This window comes from Bufo bufo, chromosome 6 (assembly GCF_905171765.1).
Source record: "Bufo bufo chromosome 6, aBufBuf1.1, whole genome shotgun sequence".
Taxonomy (NCBI): Eukaryota; Metazoa; Chordata; class Amphibia; order Anura; family Bufonidae; genus Bufo; species Bufo bufo.
The window spans coordinates 291,783,882-291,805,339 of NC_053394.1; the positions used below are offsets into that span (position 1 = coordinate 291,783,882).

General features: G+C 46.6%; 1 protein-coding gene across 1 annotated transcript in view; it reads right to left on the minus strand.

Annotated features, from left to right (window-relative positions):
- Positions 1-5,193: 5,193 nt before the first annotated feature.
- Positions 5,194-21,458, minus strand: part of B4GALNT2 (beta-1,4-N-acetyl-galactosaminyltransferase 2) — a 184,607-nt gene continuing 168,342 nt past the window's right edge. The window contains exon 10 of the mRNA XM_040438698.1: positions 5,194-5,510. Within this exon, the coding sequence (XP_040294632.1) occupies positions 5,299-5,510 (212 nt within the window). The 3' untranslated portion in view covers positions 5,194-5,298. The remainder of the gene's footprint in view (positions 5,511-21,458) is intronic.

The following is a 21,458-nucleotide window of genomic DNA, read 5'->3' on the forward strand; positions in this document are numbered from 1 at the left end:
TTCACAAAGGGTAACGGGACAAAATGCACCCCACATTTTGTTACCTATTTCCCCCTGAATACGCCATATAACCCTCCCTTTGAACAATAATAGGGACTCATCTACACTGCCATTTTTCTCTGGGTTGTACACCTCAGCAAACTTGTTGCTGAAGTGGTCAATGACAGGCCTAACCTTGAACAGTCGGTCAAATGTTTGGTCGTTTTCGGGTGGGCACTGTGAATTGTCATTGTATTGTAGGAATTTTCGGATTGATTCAAATCGCTTCCGGATCATGGTCTGACTGTAAATTGGAGTCTGGTAGAAAATGTCAGAACTCCAATATTGCCTAATGTTTGGCTTCTTTACTACACCCATATGCAGCAGGAGTCCTCAGTATCGGAGGCAAGGATGGCGTATGCCTCTTTAGCTGAGTACACTCTTCGGGATGAATGGGACATTTTTATTTTATTGGGGTGTGATGTGTGAAACGTGTAAACCTTTATTTAGTGTGGGGTGTGTATGTTGTGTTTCTTACACGTGAAGGGGCTTGTAATAAATTTGAAATAAAATTTTTAAGAAAAGTTGCAAAAAAAAAGTTTTCTGCAAAAAAAAAAATAATATTCTGCACAGAAAAAGTCTTCTGCACTGAAAAGTATTCTGCAGAAAAAAATAAACTTGCAGCGCAAACTGAGCAGACACGATCAGTAATGGACACTACTGATCGGTGCTCAGTTGTTGCAAAATGCATGTACGCTGATGGTGCATTCGTGCAAAAATCTAAACTGACACTAAATAAAATTTAGATTGTGTGTGCGTGCAGAAACTGTAGTATAAAACTTCTAGAATGGCTAAAAATTTTACATAACTCTATATATATTTATATAAAGCCCTAACTACCAGTTCTTTTTTAACCCAAAAAAAAATAATGAAAAATTGGCAAAAAAAATCAGCAGGTGCTGATCAGGCAGGTACGCACTGAAAAGCACTTGGCGGTCACAGCTCGCTCGCACGCAGAAAAAGTGATGCAGAGCTGGAAAATGGTAAAAAAAAAATAAAGTACCCAAAGGAAGTGCACAGACCAAATGGCGTCTGTAAAAAAAGGATGGGGGGATGGGGAGGGGGACAGACGGGGGGTGGAACGGGACAGGGACAGGGACGGAGGGAGGGACAGGGACGGAAGGAGGGATCTAGAACAGCTGCAAATGAAAAAAATATAAATATGTGCAGCTATTCCAGATGTTCTTCTTATTTCTTCTTTTCAGCAGTAAAGGGGTTAAATTCGCAGTGGTGGTACACCACAAGTCCCAGCAAGCTACAGCTGCACAGAAAGGCATAGAACCTCTCTGCAAGCAGTCATCAGATAGAATGGCTGCTTGCAGGGAAGTTCAGCCTCTTCCTGTGCAGATAATAGCGCTGCCATTGGCTGGAGCGTTGTTCCAGCCAATCTCAGCACTGGCAGGGGACCCAAAACACTGGTGTCCCCTGCCTCACCTTGGATGTGACCGGTGCTAAACAGTTCAGCACCGGCCACCGTCCACTAACCTCCTCCCGACACTCCCCGCAGCTGCTGACAGCTTCCTGCGCTGCTATGTGACCGACACATTGATCGGCCAATCGCAGCGCTTGGAGCTGCAGGGGGGTGGATTGGCACCATGCTGCTCTTTTCCAGCATGGCTGCCTGCCGGTAAGAGCAGCCATGGTGCCGCGATTCCACCCTAATCTTCCCACAGAGCCCCGCAGACCTCATGAAGTACATGTACGTCATGGGTCTTTAAGTCCCGTCAAGCAGGTGCGTAGCTAAAGGCTCATGGGCCCTGGTGCAAGAGTTTAGCTTGGGCCCCCCTTCCCTCAGTACTTTGTGACAAGGGACAGGGAAACACATATCCTTCGTGCCACCTGAGGCAAAAATTGAAACGGCACCCCCCCTCAATCTAAATTCTTGACCTAACCTGTTCTCTTCAGCCAGAGGTGTAACTTGACCAGCATGTACTTTCAATAATACAAGTGTCCTCTTATATGGCACAAGGGTCTTTGGGCCCCCTCAGGCTCCTGGGCCCGGTAGCAACTGCTACCTCTGCACCCCCTATAGCTACGCCCCTGCCGTCAAGATATGACGTACATGTACGTCATGGGTCCTTAAGGGGTTAAACGTCATCTGCCCCCAATGATAGACAATTTTTGCAAGCTTTGGAATATGAAAAAGCATGAGACATGTGCCAATGTGGTGTGTTTTTACCGTCAAATGTGTGTTTTCTAATAGCAATGCATTTCAATGTCAGTTAGACATTATTTACAAATGCTGTCATTGCGTTTCAGAGCTTTGGGATGTTGGAGGGGAAAAAAAATCATAAAAAATAAATGAAAAGAGATAACAAGTTTTTCTAAAAAGTCCTAGGAGGCTAGAGGAGGCTATATATCAACTTTCAGGGCAATTAGAGCAACTTCGGTTTGGCCAAAATCGATTTGGGTCCGAACCGAACCTTTTCAAAAATTTGCCGATCCGAACCCAAAATGAATTTCAACTGGTTCACTCATCTCTAATTTTCATTATAGGTCTCTTAGTTTCTGCAGGTCACACCTAATTTGAAGACAATTACAATCAGACTTTCATAATAGGCAGGCTAATCTCCATAAGATAGTCTAACTGCTTATAATATAGAAACTCCAGCTCCCACCAATGGAACCAGTTGTAATGATAGCAGCCAGATCACTGACTGGCACCACAGCCAGCGAACTAAACAGCTACTTATCATCATACACCACTCCAATTAGTAGAATCTAAAGTGCCTTTTTGTCTTGGCTGCTAGGAACCCAGGATATGTCTACAAAGTAAGATGGAAGAAGACAGGTGCCATTTTTCAGTAAGCAAAACAAACAGATTAAATGCCACAGGAAGGCAGTTAGATTAGTCAAACAAGTGGAAGTCAAAAATAGAAGCATACAGATATAGCCAAATCAGCTGACACAGGCTTATTCAGAAGAACAAGCCAGAGCCCAAACCTGGAGAGCACAGATATAGCCAAATTAGTAGAAGAGAGGTTAATCAGAAGAACTAGCCAATGTCAGTACCTAGAGGGTTAACCAGCTAAATACAGAGTTCAGGCACGAAACACAGGAACACTAAGGGTGGGTTCACATCACATTTTATGCCCCCGTTGGACGTATACGTAAAAGATGGTAAAAAATATGGTAAAAAAAAGTATACTTTTTTACAATGCTAAAAAAAGTGCATCAGTCTGAGTCATCCGTTTAACGTATACGTTTTTTGTATATGTTAGACGGACAGGAAAAAACTTAAAGTGAACCCACCCTAAGTCAGGACTTGTATGAAATCACAGTTGCTGGCCTAGAATCAGTGCCTGGTTTAAATCCTCCTTCTACACTACTGATTGGATGCTGAGCCCCGATTGACTTGTCATCCCAAGTTTCTGATAGCCCAACCAGCCATAGTTTGCTTGGTCGGTACAGGGGCTGTCACAACTGCCTTGCTCCCAGCAGTACTAGTGAAGAGATCTATAGTTACCTGCTCCCCACCACTCACTTCTGGCTCTCTGGCCTCCAGGTTGTCTTTGCTGCACTTTGGGTTCCCACCTGTCAAATTCTGAACAGAAACAGACAGAAACACGTGCCCTAATGTGTCCTCAAGCAGCATGTGACCCACCAGCCACGGAGTGATGGGAACCAAGTAACTGTAGATCTCTTCACAGGTATCACAGGGTGGTGGGGGAATTCCTAGACCCCTCTCTCCCTCCGTTTTTATCCTCTGTCAGGAAACACAGGCAAACAGACAAGACCCAGCCATACAAGGTCTAGTTGTTGAGCAAGTAACCCACAATGTTGCCGCCTTTGCGGATTACATGCTCCTTTTCTTGGCGGATCCTATAAAGGCATTCCAAGCCATTCTCACTTTATTATTTAATTTTGGTCAGATGTCTAATTTTAAAATAAACATTTCTAAATGTACAGTGATGGGAACAGCTTTATCAAAGGACTACCCTTTTCAATGGGCAAGTACACGCATGTCATGCTTGGGTGTTCATATCCCAAATGATCCTAGATTGCTTTATCCTGTGAATTATCCTACACTTTTGTCTAATATTAAGAATCAACTACATGATTTGAATATTCCGTTCATGACTTGGATGGGTAGGAACTTATTAAAAACATATATACTCCCCAAACTGTTATACTTATTGCAGACCCTACCAATATACTTACCTGCTTCATTCCTACTGTCGGTTCGTAGACTCTTCTCCGCATTTGTCTGGAAGCATGCCAAACCTCACCTAGCATACAGCACACTAGTACTGCCAAAAGGTCGGGGTGGATTTGGACTCCCTGATGTTACATCATATCATTAGACGATCCAGTTAAGACTCCATTCAGAACTTATAAAATCGCACGCCTACAAATTGGGTTGTCAAATTGCCTCTACAATTCTCCCCCCTTATGATTTTGCCAATTTGTGGCGAGTTCCCCATTCAGCTCACCCAGGCCTCTTGATTCCTCTTCCATTTCATGGGGTGCTGTCAAATACCATCTCTCTTATGTAAAATGTAAATTCTGTTAAGATGCCTGATATGTCTGCATGACCCTTTGGCATTGTTGCCACCATTTGTGTTTACTTTATTTTGTGCTTATCATACCTTTGTATCATGGCTGATAATGAAAATAAAGATTGGTTAAAAAAAAAAAATTCCTTGACAACCCCTTTAAAGCCAGTATTGAGAAGGGTAAGAAATCTATAAGCTATTCTAAAAATGATCAAAGTGCAATAATATATTAACATTATATTCTATTACAGTTATAAGTTATCATGTACAAATGGTGATTACAGTCACCAATCACATTTCATCATTTGCATGTGAAGCATGGGAAATTAAAGGCAAATTAGATTATTCATGGCAAGTAAAACAATAAATTATTCTTGGTCCCATGAATGATGCCTGCATATGGAATGAAGGAACTTCCATTGCTTGATTCTCTGTGCTGGTACTAACATATAAACAGAAGAGGAAACCTGACTGTTTACTGCAAGTGTATAACCGAAACCAACAATAAGGAGAATTTCTTCAAATAAACTAAAGAGGGGTGTGGGGTATTGGTGGTAAACTGTTTTCGATACCTCCTGGCACAATAACACGACCTCAAATGGTTGGAGACAATTCTTTTTATTTGCATATACGTGACAACGCGTTTCGGAGTAGAATCACACTCCTTTTTCAAGTATGAGGCTGTAATCCACGTGCATACAGCGCATCCTTCCTTCAAATAAACTAGTAGAGATTTACAAGTAAGGTAGCAGCTGTTGGGAGATTAACGCTTGATAAAACAGCTCAGCCGATTCTTAAAGTATAGTAGACCCAGCTTAAACCTCTGTTGCTCTGCAGTATCTTGCCGGAATGTATTGAACAATTTATTTTTTTCCATTAATTCTTTATCTTTTGGAGTTTTCTTTTTCTGGTGTCCAATAGAAACATGATTACAGGATCCAATTCTCAAACGTCCCAAAGCGTCTATGAAGAACTCTGGAAGTGCAAGCAAAAATATTACAAAAAGGGATCCAAACGTAGATACAAGCAAAATGTAATTGCCCTTGTGGCAGTGGGGGGTCCACAGAAAACGACATCTTATACTCCTGTCCATGATCTACAGTGATGTGGGGCCACGTATCATTACTTTGTAAAGGGAAGTGTGTAGTGGTGGTGGTGGCTAGAGCCACCCCACAGGACTGGAGTTAAAATGTGTTGCAGTTAATCTAAGTTTTCGTACACTTTAGGATGGACTGGTTGTACAGAAAGGGTTAATGTTACTCTATACATTCATTTATATATTTATTAATGGTGAATTTAAATACTGTATATGTGTGTAATGCTGATGTTCATTAAGATGGTGGTACTACACCTAGTATTTCTGTCGTAGATGGCAGCATAGGGGTGTGGGGGGCACTTATAGTGGCTAGAAGCTATACCAGTGATGTCACTATGAGGTGGAACTGATGTACATAACTGATAAAAGAGGTTGCATCCCACCAAACCATGCCCTGGTTGTGACCTAGACATCTGGTCTGCAGTTCCTGCTGAAAGTTCAACTATAGAGACATGAATTGTCCTTAGAGAAGAGGTCTTGAGAGGTGTCCATCGAAAGACAAGACCGCTATAGAGGCTTCCGAAGCACCAGGCCATAACTGTATTTGTGAGTATGAAAAGAAGCCCAGAGACATTACTATTCTTGGAATCTATGGGTAAAATGCTGCCAACAGCATCTATAATGATCTGTTTAAGTACTGTGCCCTCTAAAGAATCAATAAGCATGAAGCCTCCTTATAGCAAGCAAATTGTAACGGTTATGCTCGTGGGCCTCTGCAGTCCAGATATAATTGCTGTCTCCACTCCTGCTATATCTCTGCACCCAAATAACCATGTAACCTAAAGATAAGTTAAAACCACATCTTTATTAAATATCACAATAAAATCACAAACAGTTAAAAATACCACTCAGACATTGTGATACTGAAAGGATCCTAGGCAGAAAATTACTGCTAATTATATTATAACAAAGGACAGAACAGTAGTATAGCATAAATGAATATAGAAACACAGTTATTCAGAAAGAGGATGCAAGCCACCAGTGGTGTCCCACCCCCGATGCGTTTCGTTTGCTGTTTCGTCTGGGGATAGTGACTTTCAGTATCTGACTTTCAGCAATGGGATCTGTAAGCAGATTTGCACCTATGAAACTGGCTGATCTGTTGCATCTGCACTTGGAAGCTGAAGGTGTTGGTTCCATGTTCATATGTGTCCGCATGGGTGAGAAAAATGATGTTTTAATATATGCAGATGAGCCTCTAGGAGCAACGGGGGTGTTGCCATTAGACCAAGAGGTTATGCTCTCTCTGCAACTGCAGTGCCTTCTGTACTTTGATTGACAGGACCAGGCAGTGAAAACATCATAACTCCTGGCCCTGTCAATCAAAGGGCATGGCAATTGCAGAAGAGAGCAGAACCTCTAGGTGTAACAGCAACGCCCCTGTTGGTTCCAGAGGGTAATTTGCATATATTAAAACATCATGCTTCTCAGCAATCCGGGCACATATAAACATGGAACCAACACAGGTCAGCCAGTTTCATAGGTACAAATCTGCTTACAGGTGCCCTTTAAGCGTTGTAGTGTTGGTGTTCCTTTTGTATCCATTACATTGTTCTTTACATTGTCTGTGTGGAAATTTTAACTGTCTCATTATATTGTGATATATATATATATATATATATAAGATTTGGTATTAATTTATCTATGGGTTACATAGTTATTTGGGTACATGGTTGTTACCATTTAACCATTGTCATTTAGGTCAGGGTTTATAGGTAGAGATGAGTTTTTGTAACATCACAGAGTTATGTTACAAAACTCTTTTACCCCGCTACAACCTGTTAAGGGCATTAACATTGTCATCTTGTGTAATTTCATGTAATTTCCTCACAATTGTTCATTCTAATCCTTGTTAAATATATATTGCTGTAATTTCCATGTTCACCAGCAGGTGGCAGCGATGTGTTCAGCAAGGACAGCTACAGTTTAGTGTTTCTAGACTGGAATAGTTTATTCCAGTTTAGTAGGGTTGAGCGAACCCAAACTGTAAATGTTTGGACCCCGGACCCGAACCCGAACATTTCCGTAAAAGTTCGGGTTTAGGTTCGGTGTTCGGCTGCATAGCGTCATACTACTTGCTGCATAGCGTCGGCTGCATAGCGTCATACTACTTGCCCCAAGAGGCCATCACAGCCATGCATACTAATGGCATGGCTGTGATTGGCCAGAGCAGCATGTGACCCAGGCTCTATATAAGCTTGAGTCACTTAGCGCTGCACGTCACTCTGCTGTTACAAGTGTAGGGAGAGGATGCTGCTGGACTTGTGATTTCAGGGAGAGCATAGGAGAGAATCTAACTCAGCGATCTACAGACAAATAGTTGTGTGGGTGCAGGGCACTATCGTTTTACCCTGCCCTGAGGCTATTGACCAAAAAAAAAAAAACTTTTATAATTCTGTGAGTTAAGTGGGTGGCGGCGGCAGCGGCCATTTTATGCATGCTCAGTACACCAGCACTGCATCTGAGCTTTTGGGACATTGCAAATCACCATTATTTTTGGGCAAATTACAACATCTGGATTAGTCAGTGTGCAATTTAAGGTAGAAATACACCCATCATTTTCTGGGGTTTTAAAAAAACACAATTTTTTTCAAAAAACTGTATTTTCCAGATCTGCAAGTGTTAAATTCAAGTTTAATATATACAGCTTTCATATTCTGTTAGCAAAAAAAGACTTTTTTGGCAATCTACAACATCTCACAATTCACAGTAAAGAGTAGGTATAGCGGTACACTTTCAGTGGATATATATTAAGTCTCAGCCTGCAGGAACGTTAGAAATGAAAATAACAAAGATTTTATTAGAATCAGTGAAAAGGGGTAATAGATAAAATCAGGCATACAGGGAATCAGAGATGCGGAGAGGGATGAGGTAATAAGCCGTCCGACACTCTGAAGGCCTGACTAGTAGCCTGTTGCTAGCTATCACTCAGTGTTGGAGCACACTGATGTAAGTGTAGCCTATAGCAATCAGGTTATAATATCGCTGCACTTAGATCAGGGGCTGACAATGCATATCTAATCCACTTTACATCTGTCCTAATGCTCTTTGTATTCAGCCATAGGGTGGATGGTCTGCAAAGTTTAAGCAGCTACAATGGGTCCTGGTGCACCCTGTTAGCGCTGCCCTGCTAAATGAGCGGTATGTGACGCTTCAAATCGCTCAAGTCTGGACAGCCAGTGTAGGTCCAAATTCACTTGTTAAGACTGCCCTACCTATTGAGCGATGAGTAACACATCAGATCGCTCAACGCGTTTCTACATGACTACACTGTGTCATGTGTCATCAGGAGCGATACATAGTTCATAATAATATCAGATGCGAATGAAGCTGCCACACTGTAGCGTGCATACTTCGGCGCTGTGATGGCCGTATGCGGCCAAACACACGCCGGATATAAATAATCTAACACCCGCCCAAGGGAGGTGTGTGCCAGCGTGAGCCACCAATCAGAGCGGAAGGCGCGTCCTCTGAAACGCTCCCTGATGCGGCCGCCGCGAGATAGAGCGTGATACATTCATATGGGGGAACAATCATAAGCAGTCTATAATATCGAGTGACACAGCTGGAAATGGCTAATCAGAATATATAAAGGAGGCCTATATAAAGGAAACGGCGCAATGTAGTAGTCAAGTTAACCATCACACTGCCATACACAATGGATCAAGCAACTAACATGGAGTGGACAAACCCACATATAAAACATGGGATGATGTCATAGATAAGATCACACAGTGCATATGTCACAATACAGATGTGTAGAAAAAATGGGTATAGCAGCACAACGAAAAAAATAATAAATAAAACCTTTTCTTGTGGTGGTGCCAGCCGTGTTGGGAGCCAGTCTGAAGTTCCCCCTTGGATGCGTCATATATGAAAAACCGCAGCACTCACTTAGTATGGTGAAATAAATTCTACAGAATTGAAGACAATACAGATGTGTAGTCATGACAAAGCGATGGACTGAAACACGTCAGGACCGTGTCAGCCATCCCATACCCTGCTAAATAAAGCAGGAAAATGAGACTGCCTCATTTAATCCCTTGGGGTGTACAGTATCTAACTTGAAAATCCATTCGGTTTCTTTGCGGAGCAGCGGCACATCAATGTCCCCTCCACGAATGGATGTCACAATGTGCTCAATCCCCTGAACCTTAAAGGGTTTCTATCACTTCGTTTCACCTATTTAGCTTTCAGACACTAGCGATCCGCTAGTGTCTGCTTTATCTAACCATCCTAATATAACTGTTTATTGGGCAGCCGTTTAGCTAAAAAAATAACTTATATAGATATGCAAATGAGCCTCTAGGTGCTATGGGGGCGTGATTAGCACCTAGAGGCTCCGTCTACCTTCCTAAACTGCCGCCGCCCAGCACGTCCCTCCAGCCCGCCCATCTCCTGCTGAATGCGATCCTCTCCGTGCGCGTCTCTGTTCTGCGCATGCGCAGTGAATGTCTGATCGCTTCCCTGCTCAGACATCTCCACTGCGCCTGTTCCTCGGAGCACTATGACGTCATCGGCGCAGGCGCAGTGGAGATGTCTGAGCAGGGAAGCGATCAGACATTCACTGCGCATGCGCCGAATACGAGGAGCATCGCATTCCGGAGGAGATGGGCGGGCTGGAGGGACGCGCTGGGCGGCGGCAGTTTGTTAAGGTAGACGGAGCCTCTAGGTGCTAATCACGCCCCCATAGCACCTAGAGGCTCATTTGCATATCTATATAAGTTATTTTTTTAGCTAAACGGCAGGACAATAAGCTCTTATATTAGGATGGTTAGATAAAGCAGACACTAGTGGATCGCTAGTGTCTGAAAGCTAAATAGGTGAAACGAAGTGATAGAAACCCTTTAAGCACACCTGGATTGCCGCCATGATGATCACAAACATTGCGGGCCACAGATGTGTCGCGGTTGTTTTTAATGTCGAGTAGGTGTTCGCCAATACGTCTCCTCAGTTCACGTCTGGTCTTACCTACATATTGCATACCACAGTGGCAGGTCAATAAATACACAACTCCCACTGATGTGCATCTGATGAAAGATCTGATGGAAAATCTTTCCTTAGTCACTTGGCTAGTAAAGAATGTCCCTTTCATAATATTGCCACAGATGACACATGCTCCACATGGAAAGGTCCCAGTCAGTGTATTTTTTAGCCATTTATCGGGTGTTGGATGTAGGTAGATGCTATGGACCAGACGGTCGCGTATATTTGAACTTCGACGGTATGTAATGGGGGGACGGTCTGACACTAAATCACCAATGTCCGGATCTGACTGTAGGATAGGCCAGTGTCTCTGGAGGATCTCACGCACCTGTTTCCGCACTTTATCGTACGTGGCTATAATCCTCGGAGTGTTCTGACCCTGCAACCTTTGCTTAGGGACCAGTAATTGATCACGGCTAATACTCATAGAGTTGTGAGATTGGGAAACAGCTATTTCTGCATAATGTCTGTACTTAAACTGTCATTTGGCATTCCGGGCACTAGAGGCCGCTGTTTTGCAGCTACAGCCAGCACACTCTGAGATTTGAATATGCAAAACAGATGATGACTCATGCTGCTGCCTGTGAGTGAACCAGGAAGTGTTGATCTGGCATGGTGGAAGGATTGTGCTGTGAGGGACTGAATCTGATTCCTGGCTTGCAGATGTCCGGCAGTTAATGGACACTCAGAAGAAGGAGAGTAGCTGTTATATCCTTTCTGTATCCAGCTCTTTTGAAAGAGAGGTTGCCCCAGGAAGACCAGTTCAGTGTGTGGACAGAAGGCCTCATCATCAAGCAAGGCCGCATGGTTGCTGAGAAGTTGGTGGTCATCTCTGGTAGGCTGCATCCTCGGGCCCAGAACGGACACAGGTCAGTACACCTGGTTACTGATTGTGATATATTGTGTGGCGCCTGAAGTTACAGAGACTAGCCTAGGCCTCGCATTAGTTAGCTAGTTAGGGTTACATCATTTTGCTAGGCTGTACTGTACTGGACTGCAGCGCAGTTATTGACTTGCAGGCTCTGCTGCGTTTGCCACCGGCTAGGGGTGTCCTCTGTAGCTGCACAGCACGACTTTCAGGCTCTGCTGTGTCCGCCATTGGCTAGGCCTGTCTAGTAGGCAGGGACATTGACTGTGGGTCCGGGATATAGCGTTTCTATGCATGTTTGTATTGCTTTGGTGATGTTTATGTTATTACTTGTTGTCTAAGTAAAGTTTTTCTGTTCTTGCATATTAAGCTGGTGTCAGTGTTGCTTTCCTTGTCTGTGACTTCGCTGTATTCTGGGGAGCCCGCCCCGGTACACGGCTTATAACTTGGCGTAGTCGGCAGGATACAGCGACCGTTATGGACGAGAACGCGGCGGGAGATCGTTCCCCGGCGCCAGTGGTGTCGGATCAGGACCCAGCCCATGGTGCACAGGCGCAAGTCCAGCTTGCCCCCAACAATATGGCTACCCCAGTAGGATACATCCCTGTAGGGGCACTGCTGTGTCTTCTGCCAAAGTATGATGGTAACAATATGACATTGCAGGACTGGACTGAAAGGGTGCGAAGTGCGGTTAAAATGTGTAACCTGACCTCCGAACTGCAGGCCGAGGTTGCATTGGGAGCCCTAGAGGGTGATGTCAGGCGGACAGTGATGGTAAGGCCTGACTCTGAGAGAGATACCCTAGAGAAGATATTCTCCCTGCTAGAGAGAGCCCAAGGGGGGACGGGCCAAAGTGGTACAGTTACGGAGTCACTTCTTTAACCGACCCCAGCGAGAGGGCAAGACCCTGATGCAATATTCCAATGCTCTACAGGAGACACTAAATGAGATACAACGACGAGACCCTGAGGCTATGGGTGCCTTCCGGGAGGTGGACCGGCTTCTACGAGATCAGTTTATAGTGGGGCTCTCCAATAAATTCCTACAAGATAAATTACAAGATATGACCCGAGCAATGTCCGATATGACATTCTACAGCGTTTATTTAGCCACCGTAGAGAGGGAGGAAGAGCCCATACCTACGGCAGCGAGAGTGGTGAATAGCGCGCATTTTACAAGGGACCGGCCGGGATCTGAAGAGTCGGAGTCCTTAAAGGATGTGGTCCAGGCCCTGCGGAGAGCTTCAGCTGGAAGTGTCCCAAATGAAGGTAGAACCGTCCCGGCCTCCGGAAACTGTCCCCGCTCCTCGTGTCACTCAACCCAGAACAACCCTGGTGAGGGGGGCGGTCAGAAGACGGCCCCTCTGTTGGGTTTGCCGAAAGTACGGCCATATGGCCAGAGGGTGCCCAGAACAGGTAGCGTCAGAGCCGACGTTAAACTTCCGACCGCTGCAGTAGCTGGGTGTCCTGCGGCGGTGCACCAGAAGTTAAGCCCTCTACGTGAAGAACGTGATCTGTATGCCAGCAGCCCCGTATTAGAAGCCAAGCTGGAAGGCCGAAAGGTTTGCTGCCTAGTTGATACAAGGTCAGAGTGCACTCTAATGCCTTTGGAGTTCTTCGAGAGGCACTTCGAGCATATGATGGAGCCCGAAGATGGGAGCGTCATCAGGCTGACGGCTGCCAATAATAGAGAGTTGGATGTTCAAGGGATAGTCTGGATGCGGGTCCGACTGTTTGGGCAAGATATCGGCAAGAAGGGGGTCGTGCTGGTGGACCATTTGTCCCAGAAAGGAATGGACGTGACCCTGGGCATAAATATACTGAGAGACCTAGATCATCAACTCTATGCCAAGGAAGGGCCGAAGTACTGGCAACGGGCCACCACACACCGGCCTACCCAGAAGGTCTTACAGCAAATGGTGAGGAGCTGTAGCCTGCAAAAGAGTAACCTGTCCGGACGGGCCATTGGAGATGTGAGGGTGCCACGGAGGAGTCCGTTGAAGATCCCACCTCGACAGGAGCGAATATTGATGCTGCCAGTGGGGGCTGGACGACGACTGAATGGACTGGAGGTCCTGATCGAGCCCTCTTATCAAGAAGAAACACAGATTCGCCCACTGGTAGCCCAGGCCCTTGCCGTTGTGAAAGACGGATGTGTGCCTATACGCTGCTGTAATGTTGAGGACTGCGAGTTAACCGTCCCCTCAAACACCCTGCTGGCCAAAGTTTATGTGTCCGAAGGGGGTATCGCTCGACGAAGGGGCTTTACGCTGCAGCCGGATAGGAGATCAGCCTGGACCTATGCTGTGGAGGTCCATTCAAGGGAAACCCTGACAGCAGAGTGGAACGGTCGAGTGATCATGGCCCGTATGGGGATGGACTGCAGAACCCTGACCCCGGGGGAACAAAAGCTGCTGGAAGACACCCTCTGGGAATTTCAGGAGGCCTTCTCAAGACATGATGAGGACTTTGGGTGTGCTACTGCCATCGAACATGAAATCCCAACCGGCGATGCTGCACCGATCAGGGAACGCTACCGGCAGATCCCACCTAAGATGTATCAGGAGGTGAAAGACATGGTGGCCAGCATGTTGGAGAACTGGGTGATCCAGGAGAGTCAAAGTCCGTGGGCTGCTCCGGTAATCTTGGTGCGGAAGAAAGACGGGAGTCTCCGGTTCTGCGTGGAGTATTGGAAGCTGAATGCTCATACCGTCCGGGATGCCTACCCCCTTCCGTGGATTGAAGAGTCATTATCAGCCCTAAGCCAAGCTAAGTTCTTCTCAACCCTTGACTTGGCTAGTGGGTACTGGCAGGTGCCGGTGGCCAAAAAGGACAAAGCCAAGACGGCCTTCATTCTACCTATGGGACTCTACGAGTTCAATCGGATGCCCTTCGGCCTCTCCAATGCTCCGGGGACATTCCAGCGATTGATGGAACACTGTCTGGGGGACCTCAACTTCGAATCATCGGGGCCTTATTTGAAGATCACCTCAAGAAGCTGCGACAAGTCTTGGGACGTCTACGAGACCATGGGCTCAAGATCAAGCCAAAGAAATGCCAGCTGTTCCGACAGCAGATAGAGTACTTAGGACATGTGGTCAGCCAGGAGGGGGTAAAACCGGCCCTCAGCAAGGTGGAAGCCGTTCAGAAGTGGCCCCGGCCAAGTACGCTATGGGAGGTACGGGCGTTCGTGGGACTGGCTGGCTACTACAGGAGGTTTATACCCAAATTCGCTCATCTGGTGGGCCCGTTAAACGAGTTGCTAAGAGGCACGGCTGGGGGCCCGAAGAAACACCCCGTCAACTGGGGGCCCCGGCAACAAGAGGCCTTTGAAGCGGTGAAAGAGGCGCTGACCAATGCCCCGATCCTGGCTTACGCGCGGTTTGATACCCCATTCCTGCTGTATACTGATGGAAGCCTACATGGTCTGGGGGCTGTCTTATCCCAAGTCCAGGATGGACGAGATAGAGTCATCGCCTATGGGAGACGGTCCCTAAGAGAGTCAGAACGCAACCCTGATAACTATAGCTCCTTTAAACTGGAACTACTGGGCCTGGTGTGGGCCATGACCAAAAGGTTTGCAGAATACCTGACTGGTGCAGAAGTGACCGTGATGACGGACAACAACCCGTTGGCACACCTGGAGAATGCCAAGCTCGGCGCACTCGAGCAAAGATGGTTGGTCCGCCTCTCTAAGTTTCAATACCGCATCAAGTTCCGGTCCGGTAGGGAAAACGGCAACGCCGATGCACTCTCTCGAGTTCCAGTAGGACAGTTGACTCAGAGAGCCGATGAGGAGTTAGAGGATACTGAAACTCATGACCTTGGTCGCTTACCTCTGTTTCCGGATGTGGCACATTCAAGTGGGGTGGCGTCTGGAATGACACTGGTGCTGGGGAAAATGTTGACTGATTGGGAGAGAGTCCAGGATAGCTGCCTGGATTTGTGGGTCAGAAGTTGTTAAGGCAGTGGGACAAGCTGACAATTACTCAGGGCCTCCTGTGCCGGATCATATACTTACAGTCAGAGCTGCAGTACCGGCAACAGATTGTCATTCCCATGTCATTGGGACCGGAGGCCGCCAGAGAAGCTCATGAAAAGGGAGCTCATTTCAGGAGCAGCAAAACGTTCAAGTGGCTCCAACAGCTGGTGTACTGTCCAGATCTGGCCGACATGGTGGCCGCGGCATGTCTTAAGTGTCGATCCTGTGGGTTGAGTAAAAGTACTGAACAGCGGGCTCCTGTGCAGACCATCTGCACCTCAGCGCCTCTAGAACTTCTGATGATCGATTATCTACAGATTGGATATTCTACCTCTGGACACTCGTACTGTCTAGTTATGACAGATCACTTTACCAAGTATGCGGTGGCTGTGCCCACCAGAGACCAAACCGCAGAGTCGGCCGCCGAAGCTATCTGTAAACACTTTATACAGGTGTTCGGGTGTCCACAGAGGATACATTCTGACCAGGGAGCATGCTTTCAGGGTACTCTAATGAATGAACTGTACCAACTGTATGGGATTGAACGCTCCCGAACCACTCCATATCACCCGCAAGGAAACGAAGCGTGTGAGCGCTTCAATTGCACCTTGCTTCAGATGCTACGGACTCTGGAAGAGAGTCAAAAAGCCCAGTGGCCCGCATACCTAGAGTTGATGTGGACCTATAATAACAGAATACACAGTACCACCGGATACTCTCCACATATGCTCATGTTTGGACGAGCCGGACGGGAGATTGAAGATCTCCACATGCCTAACCCGATGGAGCCCCCACCGAGAAGTACCACCGCATGGGTGCAGGAGCACCGCCGCCGGCTGAGAGCGGTACACAAGGTTGTGGGGGAGCGCCTGGGACAGGTAGTACAACCTAACCCAAGACCAGTGCAGAAAGATGGGTATGTCCCTGGTGATCGGGTGATGGTCAAAGCCAAACGGCCGTCAGGGAAGTTGGATGGACGATGGGAGGCAGTTTCATACACGGTGAAGAGAAGGGTAGACATCGCTATTCTGGTCTATGAGGTAGAGCCAGTAGGGACAGGGGGACCCTCACGGAACTCACACTGTAATATGTTGAGACGTTTTGATGAGCTGGTGTGTGTAGAGGGGGTGCCTCCTCACGCTCAGGGTATGGAGGAAAGTCCCTCAGACGAGGAAGAGGAGGAATGGTGGGCCGTCCCTGCTCAAGTGTCCACAGAGGTTCCAGCCGTGGCAGGTTTGCCACCCAGATGCAATGCTGAGCAATCAACAGCTCCCCTCTTGTCAAATATGCCTGATGTCCCCAGTATTTCTGAAACCCCCAATCTGAGAAGGTCAGCGAGGCCCAATGCTGGTGTGCCTCCACAGCGCTATGCTCAGGATGAGTTTGTATGGGGAGAGTTGCCGAGGGTGACAACTTCTAGTGGGGTGGCATGTGAGATTGAGAAACAGCTATTTCTGCATAATGTCTGTACTTAAACTGTCATTTGGCATTCCGGGCACTAGAGGCCACTGTTTTGCAGCTACAGCCAGCACACTCTGAGATTTGAATATGCAAAACAGATGATGACTCATGCTGCTGCCTGTGAGTGAACCAGGAAGTGTTGATCTGGCATGGTGGAAGGATTGTGCTGTGAGGGACTTAATCCGATTCCATCCTGGCTTGCAGATGTCCGGCAGTTAATGGACACTCAGATGAAGGAGAGTAGCTGTTATATCCTTTCTGTATCCAGCTCTTTTGAAAGAGAGGTTGCCCCAGGAAGACCAGTTCAGTGTGTGGACAGAAGGCCTCATCATCAAGCAAGGCCGCACGGTTGCTGAGAAGTTGGTGGTCATCTCTGGTAGGCTGCATCCTCGGGCCCAGAACGGACGCAGGTCAGTACACCTGGTTACTGATTGTGATATATTGTGTGGCGCCTGAAGTTACTCTTGAGAGTAGCATTCCTCTGCACTTTTGTCTTCCTATCTATTAGAGTGCCTTGATTAGGTGGTACATATAGGTGTGCTTGCTCCTCCTTCCATTGGTTGCTTGATGCACATGGAGGCGACTAGGAACAGCACACCCAATGTGCGGCGTCTGCGCTCCTAAACATAGAAGCCCAATGGCTTAGGTAGGTTTAGCGTAGGACCTGTCTGACCTGAGACCACCTTAGCTCTTGGTAGGCGGGCTCAGATGTGTTTTGATCAAAATATATTGGATAAGTGTCTCAAATTTTATCATATCAGAGTGAGGACTGATATGCATATATAATGCTTGCATCTACTTTACTAAGTGCATTATTATCTTATTTCTGTGATTTCCTTCGAAGTTACAGAGACTAGCCTAGGCCTCGCATTAGTTAGCTAGTTAGTGTTACATCGTTTTGCTAGGCTGTACTGGACTGCAGTGCAGTTATTGACTTGCAGGCTCTGCTGCGTTTGCCACCGGCTAGTGGTGTCCTCTGTAGCGGCACACCACGACTTTCAGGCTCTGCTGTGTCCGCCATTGGCTAGGCCTGTCTAGTAGGCAGGGACATTGACTGTGGGTCCGGGATATAGCGTTTCTATGCATGTTTGTATTGCTTTGGTGATGTTTATGTTATTACTTGTTGTCTAAGTAAAGTTTTTCTGTTCTTGCATATTAAGCTGGTGTCAGTGTCGCTTTCCTTGTCTGTGACTTCGCTGTATTCTGGGGAGCCCGCCCCGGTACACGGCTTACAGACTAATGGTACGCTCTTTTGAGTGTATGTTGAGAATAACCTCTATGCGCAAACCGGGTCCTCAAATCACTTGCGGCCACCTTTAAATCCCTCATTTCTGAGCAATACCTCCTAGCCCTCAGATAATGGCCCTTCGGGATGGCCACTGTCCCACCGCAGCAAGCTATTGGTAGCGGTCTGCTTGCGGAACAGATTTGTGGGGATCTTTTTATCTATCCCCACAGAAACAGTCAGATCCAAGAACGTGATTTCACGCTCATTGATGTCTGACGTGAAAAACAGACCTAGCTGATTGATGTTAAGCTCAGCTACGAATTTGGTGAAACAATCCTTGGTCCCTTTCCACAGTATAAACACGTCGTTGATATATCTAATCCAGATTAATATCGACGACGTGTACTGTTCCAGAGCTTCACTGAAGACAACCTCTCTTTCCCACCAGCCCAGGTAGAGATTTGCGTAGGTTGGGGCACACGGACTGCCCAACGCAACTCCCCGGAGCTGGTGGAAAACTTGGCGATCAAAAAGGAACACGTTGTGACTCAGGACAAAGTCCAATAATTCCATCACAAAAGCATTGTGTCGGTTAAGATGTTCACCCCTCTGCTGGAGGAAGGCCCGCACAGCTAGACAACCAGGGTCATGTGGAATAGAGCTATACAAGGCCTCCACATCTAGGCTAGCAAGCCAAGTATCCTCGTCACATTGAATGCCCTCAAGACCCTGTAGGACATCCACTGTGTCCCTGGCATAGGATGGCAAGCTTGCCATAAATGGCCTCAGTATCACATCAATGTATCTGCTGATGTTTGCCGTGAGACTGCCAATGCCGGACACAATCGGTCTGCCTTTCATCGGCGTGCTCTGTTTGTGAAGCTTGGGTAAGCTATAAAACACAGCACGTACTGGAAACTTCGGTAGTAGGAAGTCCAATTCAGTTTTGTTAATGAGCTTGTCCTTCAGGGCTTCATTGAGGAGTACAGACAATTGTTCCCTAAAGATGGGGGTCGGATCAGAGGGGAGACGTCTATATGTGGTGGTGTCTTGTAGTATTCTGAGGCACATATCACAGTATAGTTCCTGGTCCATGATGACAATGTTGCCCCCTTTATCTGAGGGTTTGATGACTATATTGCAGTCTTCCTCCAGATCTCACAATGATTTTCTTTCATTGGGGCTGAGGTTCTCAGAGCCAAAATACTGTCCCTTCAATTTGTGAAGGTCCTGGGTGACAACTGAAATAAATGTATCAATTGGCGTGTTGTCATTCATGGGGGGAAACAATTTCGAGGGGTTTCTCAAGTCTGTGAATGGACCATCACCAATATTTCTACCACCCTCTTCACATAAATCCGCCAGTAACCGAACATCCTGCAACTCCCCTACTCTAATCCCCAACTCATGACAAATACGTTTGTCATGAGTTTGGAAAAATTTTCTCCATTTAAGCTTGCGTGCATAAAGGTGAAGGTCCTTGACCCAATTGAATAGATTGAATTTCTGCAGAGGGACAAAAGAAAGGCCCTTTTTAAGGTCTTCCATTTCAGATGAAGATAGGGTGCAGTGCGACAAGTTGACCACTTGGAGGTCCTCTATTTGGGAGCCTCCAATGTCTTTTTGTGGCGCAAGAGGTATTCTGATACTGGGGGTGTATTGTCTAAAAAAAAAACTCTGGATCCTCTGCCTGATCTGCCTCGCTGTCTGCCTCCTCCGTGATCTAAAGGGATCTCTGTTAGATGCACCTTGCCCTCTGGAGAAATTCGATCCCTGTTCAATGTCTGTGTCACCCTCCGAGGATGATAATTCTGTGTCAACCTCCGAGGTAGTTTGATGTTTGGTACCGATATTATAGACCGCATATGATTGTTCCCCCATATGTTCGAGCGCACTTGCGCTCCTCCCCCAGAATGTATCACGTTCTATCTCGCGGTGGCCGCGTCAGGGAGCGTGTCAGAGGATGCGCCTTCCGCTCTGATTGGTGGCTCACGCTGGCACACACCTCCTGGGTGCGGGTGTTAGATTATTTATATCCGGCATGTGTTTGGCTACATACGGCCATCACAGCGCCGATGTATGCACGCTACAGTGCGGCAGCTTTATTCGCATCTGATATTATTATGAACTATGTATCGCTCCTGATGACACATGACACAGTATAGTCATGTAGAAACGCGTTGAGCGATCTGATGTGTTACTCATCGCTCAATAGGCAGGGCAGTCTTAACAAGAGAATTTGTACCTACACTGGCTGTCCAGACTTGAGCGATTTGAAGCGTCATATACCGCTCACCTAGCAGGGCAGCGCTAACAGGGTGCACCAGGACCCATTGTAGCTGCTTAAACTTTGCAGACCATCCACCCTATGGCTCAATACAAAGAGCATTAGGACAGATGTAAAGTGGATTAGATCTGCATTGTCAGCCCCTGATCTAAGTGCAGTGATATTATAACCTGGTTGCTATAGGCTACACTTACATCAGTGTGTCCCAACACTGAGTGATAGCTAGCAACAGGCTACTAGTCAGTAGAGATGTCGTGAACATAAAATTTTCCGTTCGGGAACGGCGAACACAAATTTTCGCAAATGTTTGCGAACGGGCGAAGCGGGCAAACCGCCATAGACTTCAATAGGCAGGCAAATTTTAAAACCCACAGGGACTCTTTCTGGCCACAATAGTGATGGAAAAGTTGTTTCAAGGGGACTAACATCTGGACTGTGGCATGCCGGAGGGGGATCCATGGCAAAACTCCCATGGAAAATTACGTAGTTGACGCAGAGTCGGATTTTAATCCATAAAGGGCATAAATCACCTAACATTCCTAAATTAATATGTATTGTTTACTGAGTATGCCTTATTATTCTTAAGTTAAGATTTAACTTTTATTTTTATCATTTAAAATAAAGTGAGACGATGGAGTAAAGTGAACTCCTGCGCTTTTTTTGGTAGAGAGGGAGAAAGGGTTTGGGTTCAGAGTAGTGGGCTTTAGCAGTGTTCCCGTATGGTAGGCGTGTTAAATGTATAGGGGAGGAGCCTAGTTGAGTTTACTAAATCTCCCTATACACTTGCCCTACTTGACCTAGTCTAGTCAGTGTAATTGCCTAAATGGCTGTAGTCGGGGCACTCGTCTTTAAAAGGACGACCCCCAGCCTCAGGAACCTCGGCCCTCTACTAAAGATCCCTATGCTCTTACCTCTCTAACATTGATGTCCTGTTTCATCCGACGCGTTTCGCCAGGTATGGCTCTTCAGGGAGAAAGGATGGAAAGGATGTCCAGGCGCTGAAGGCAGTGGCTCTG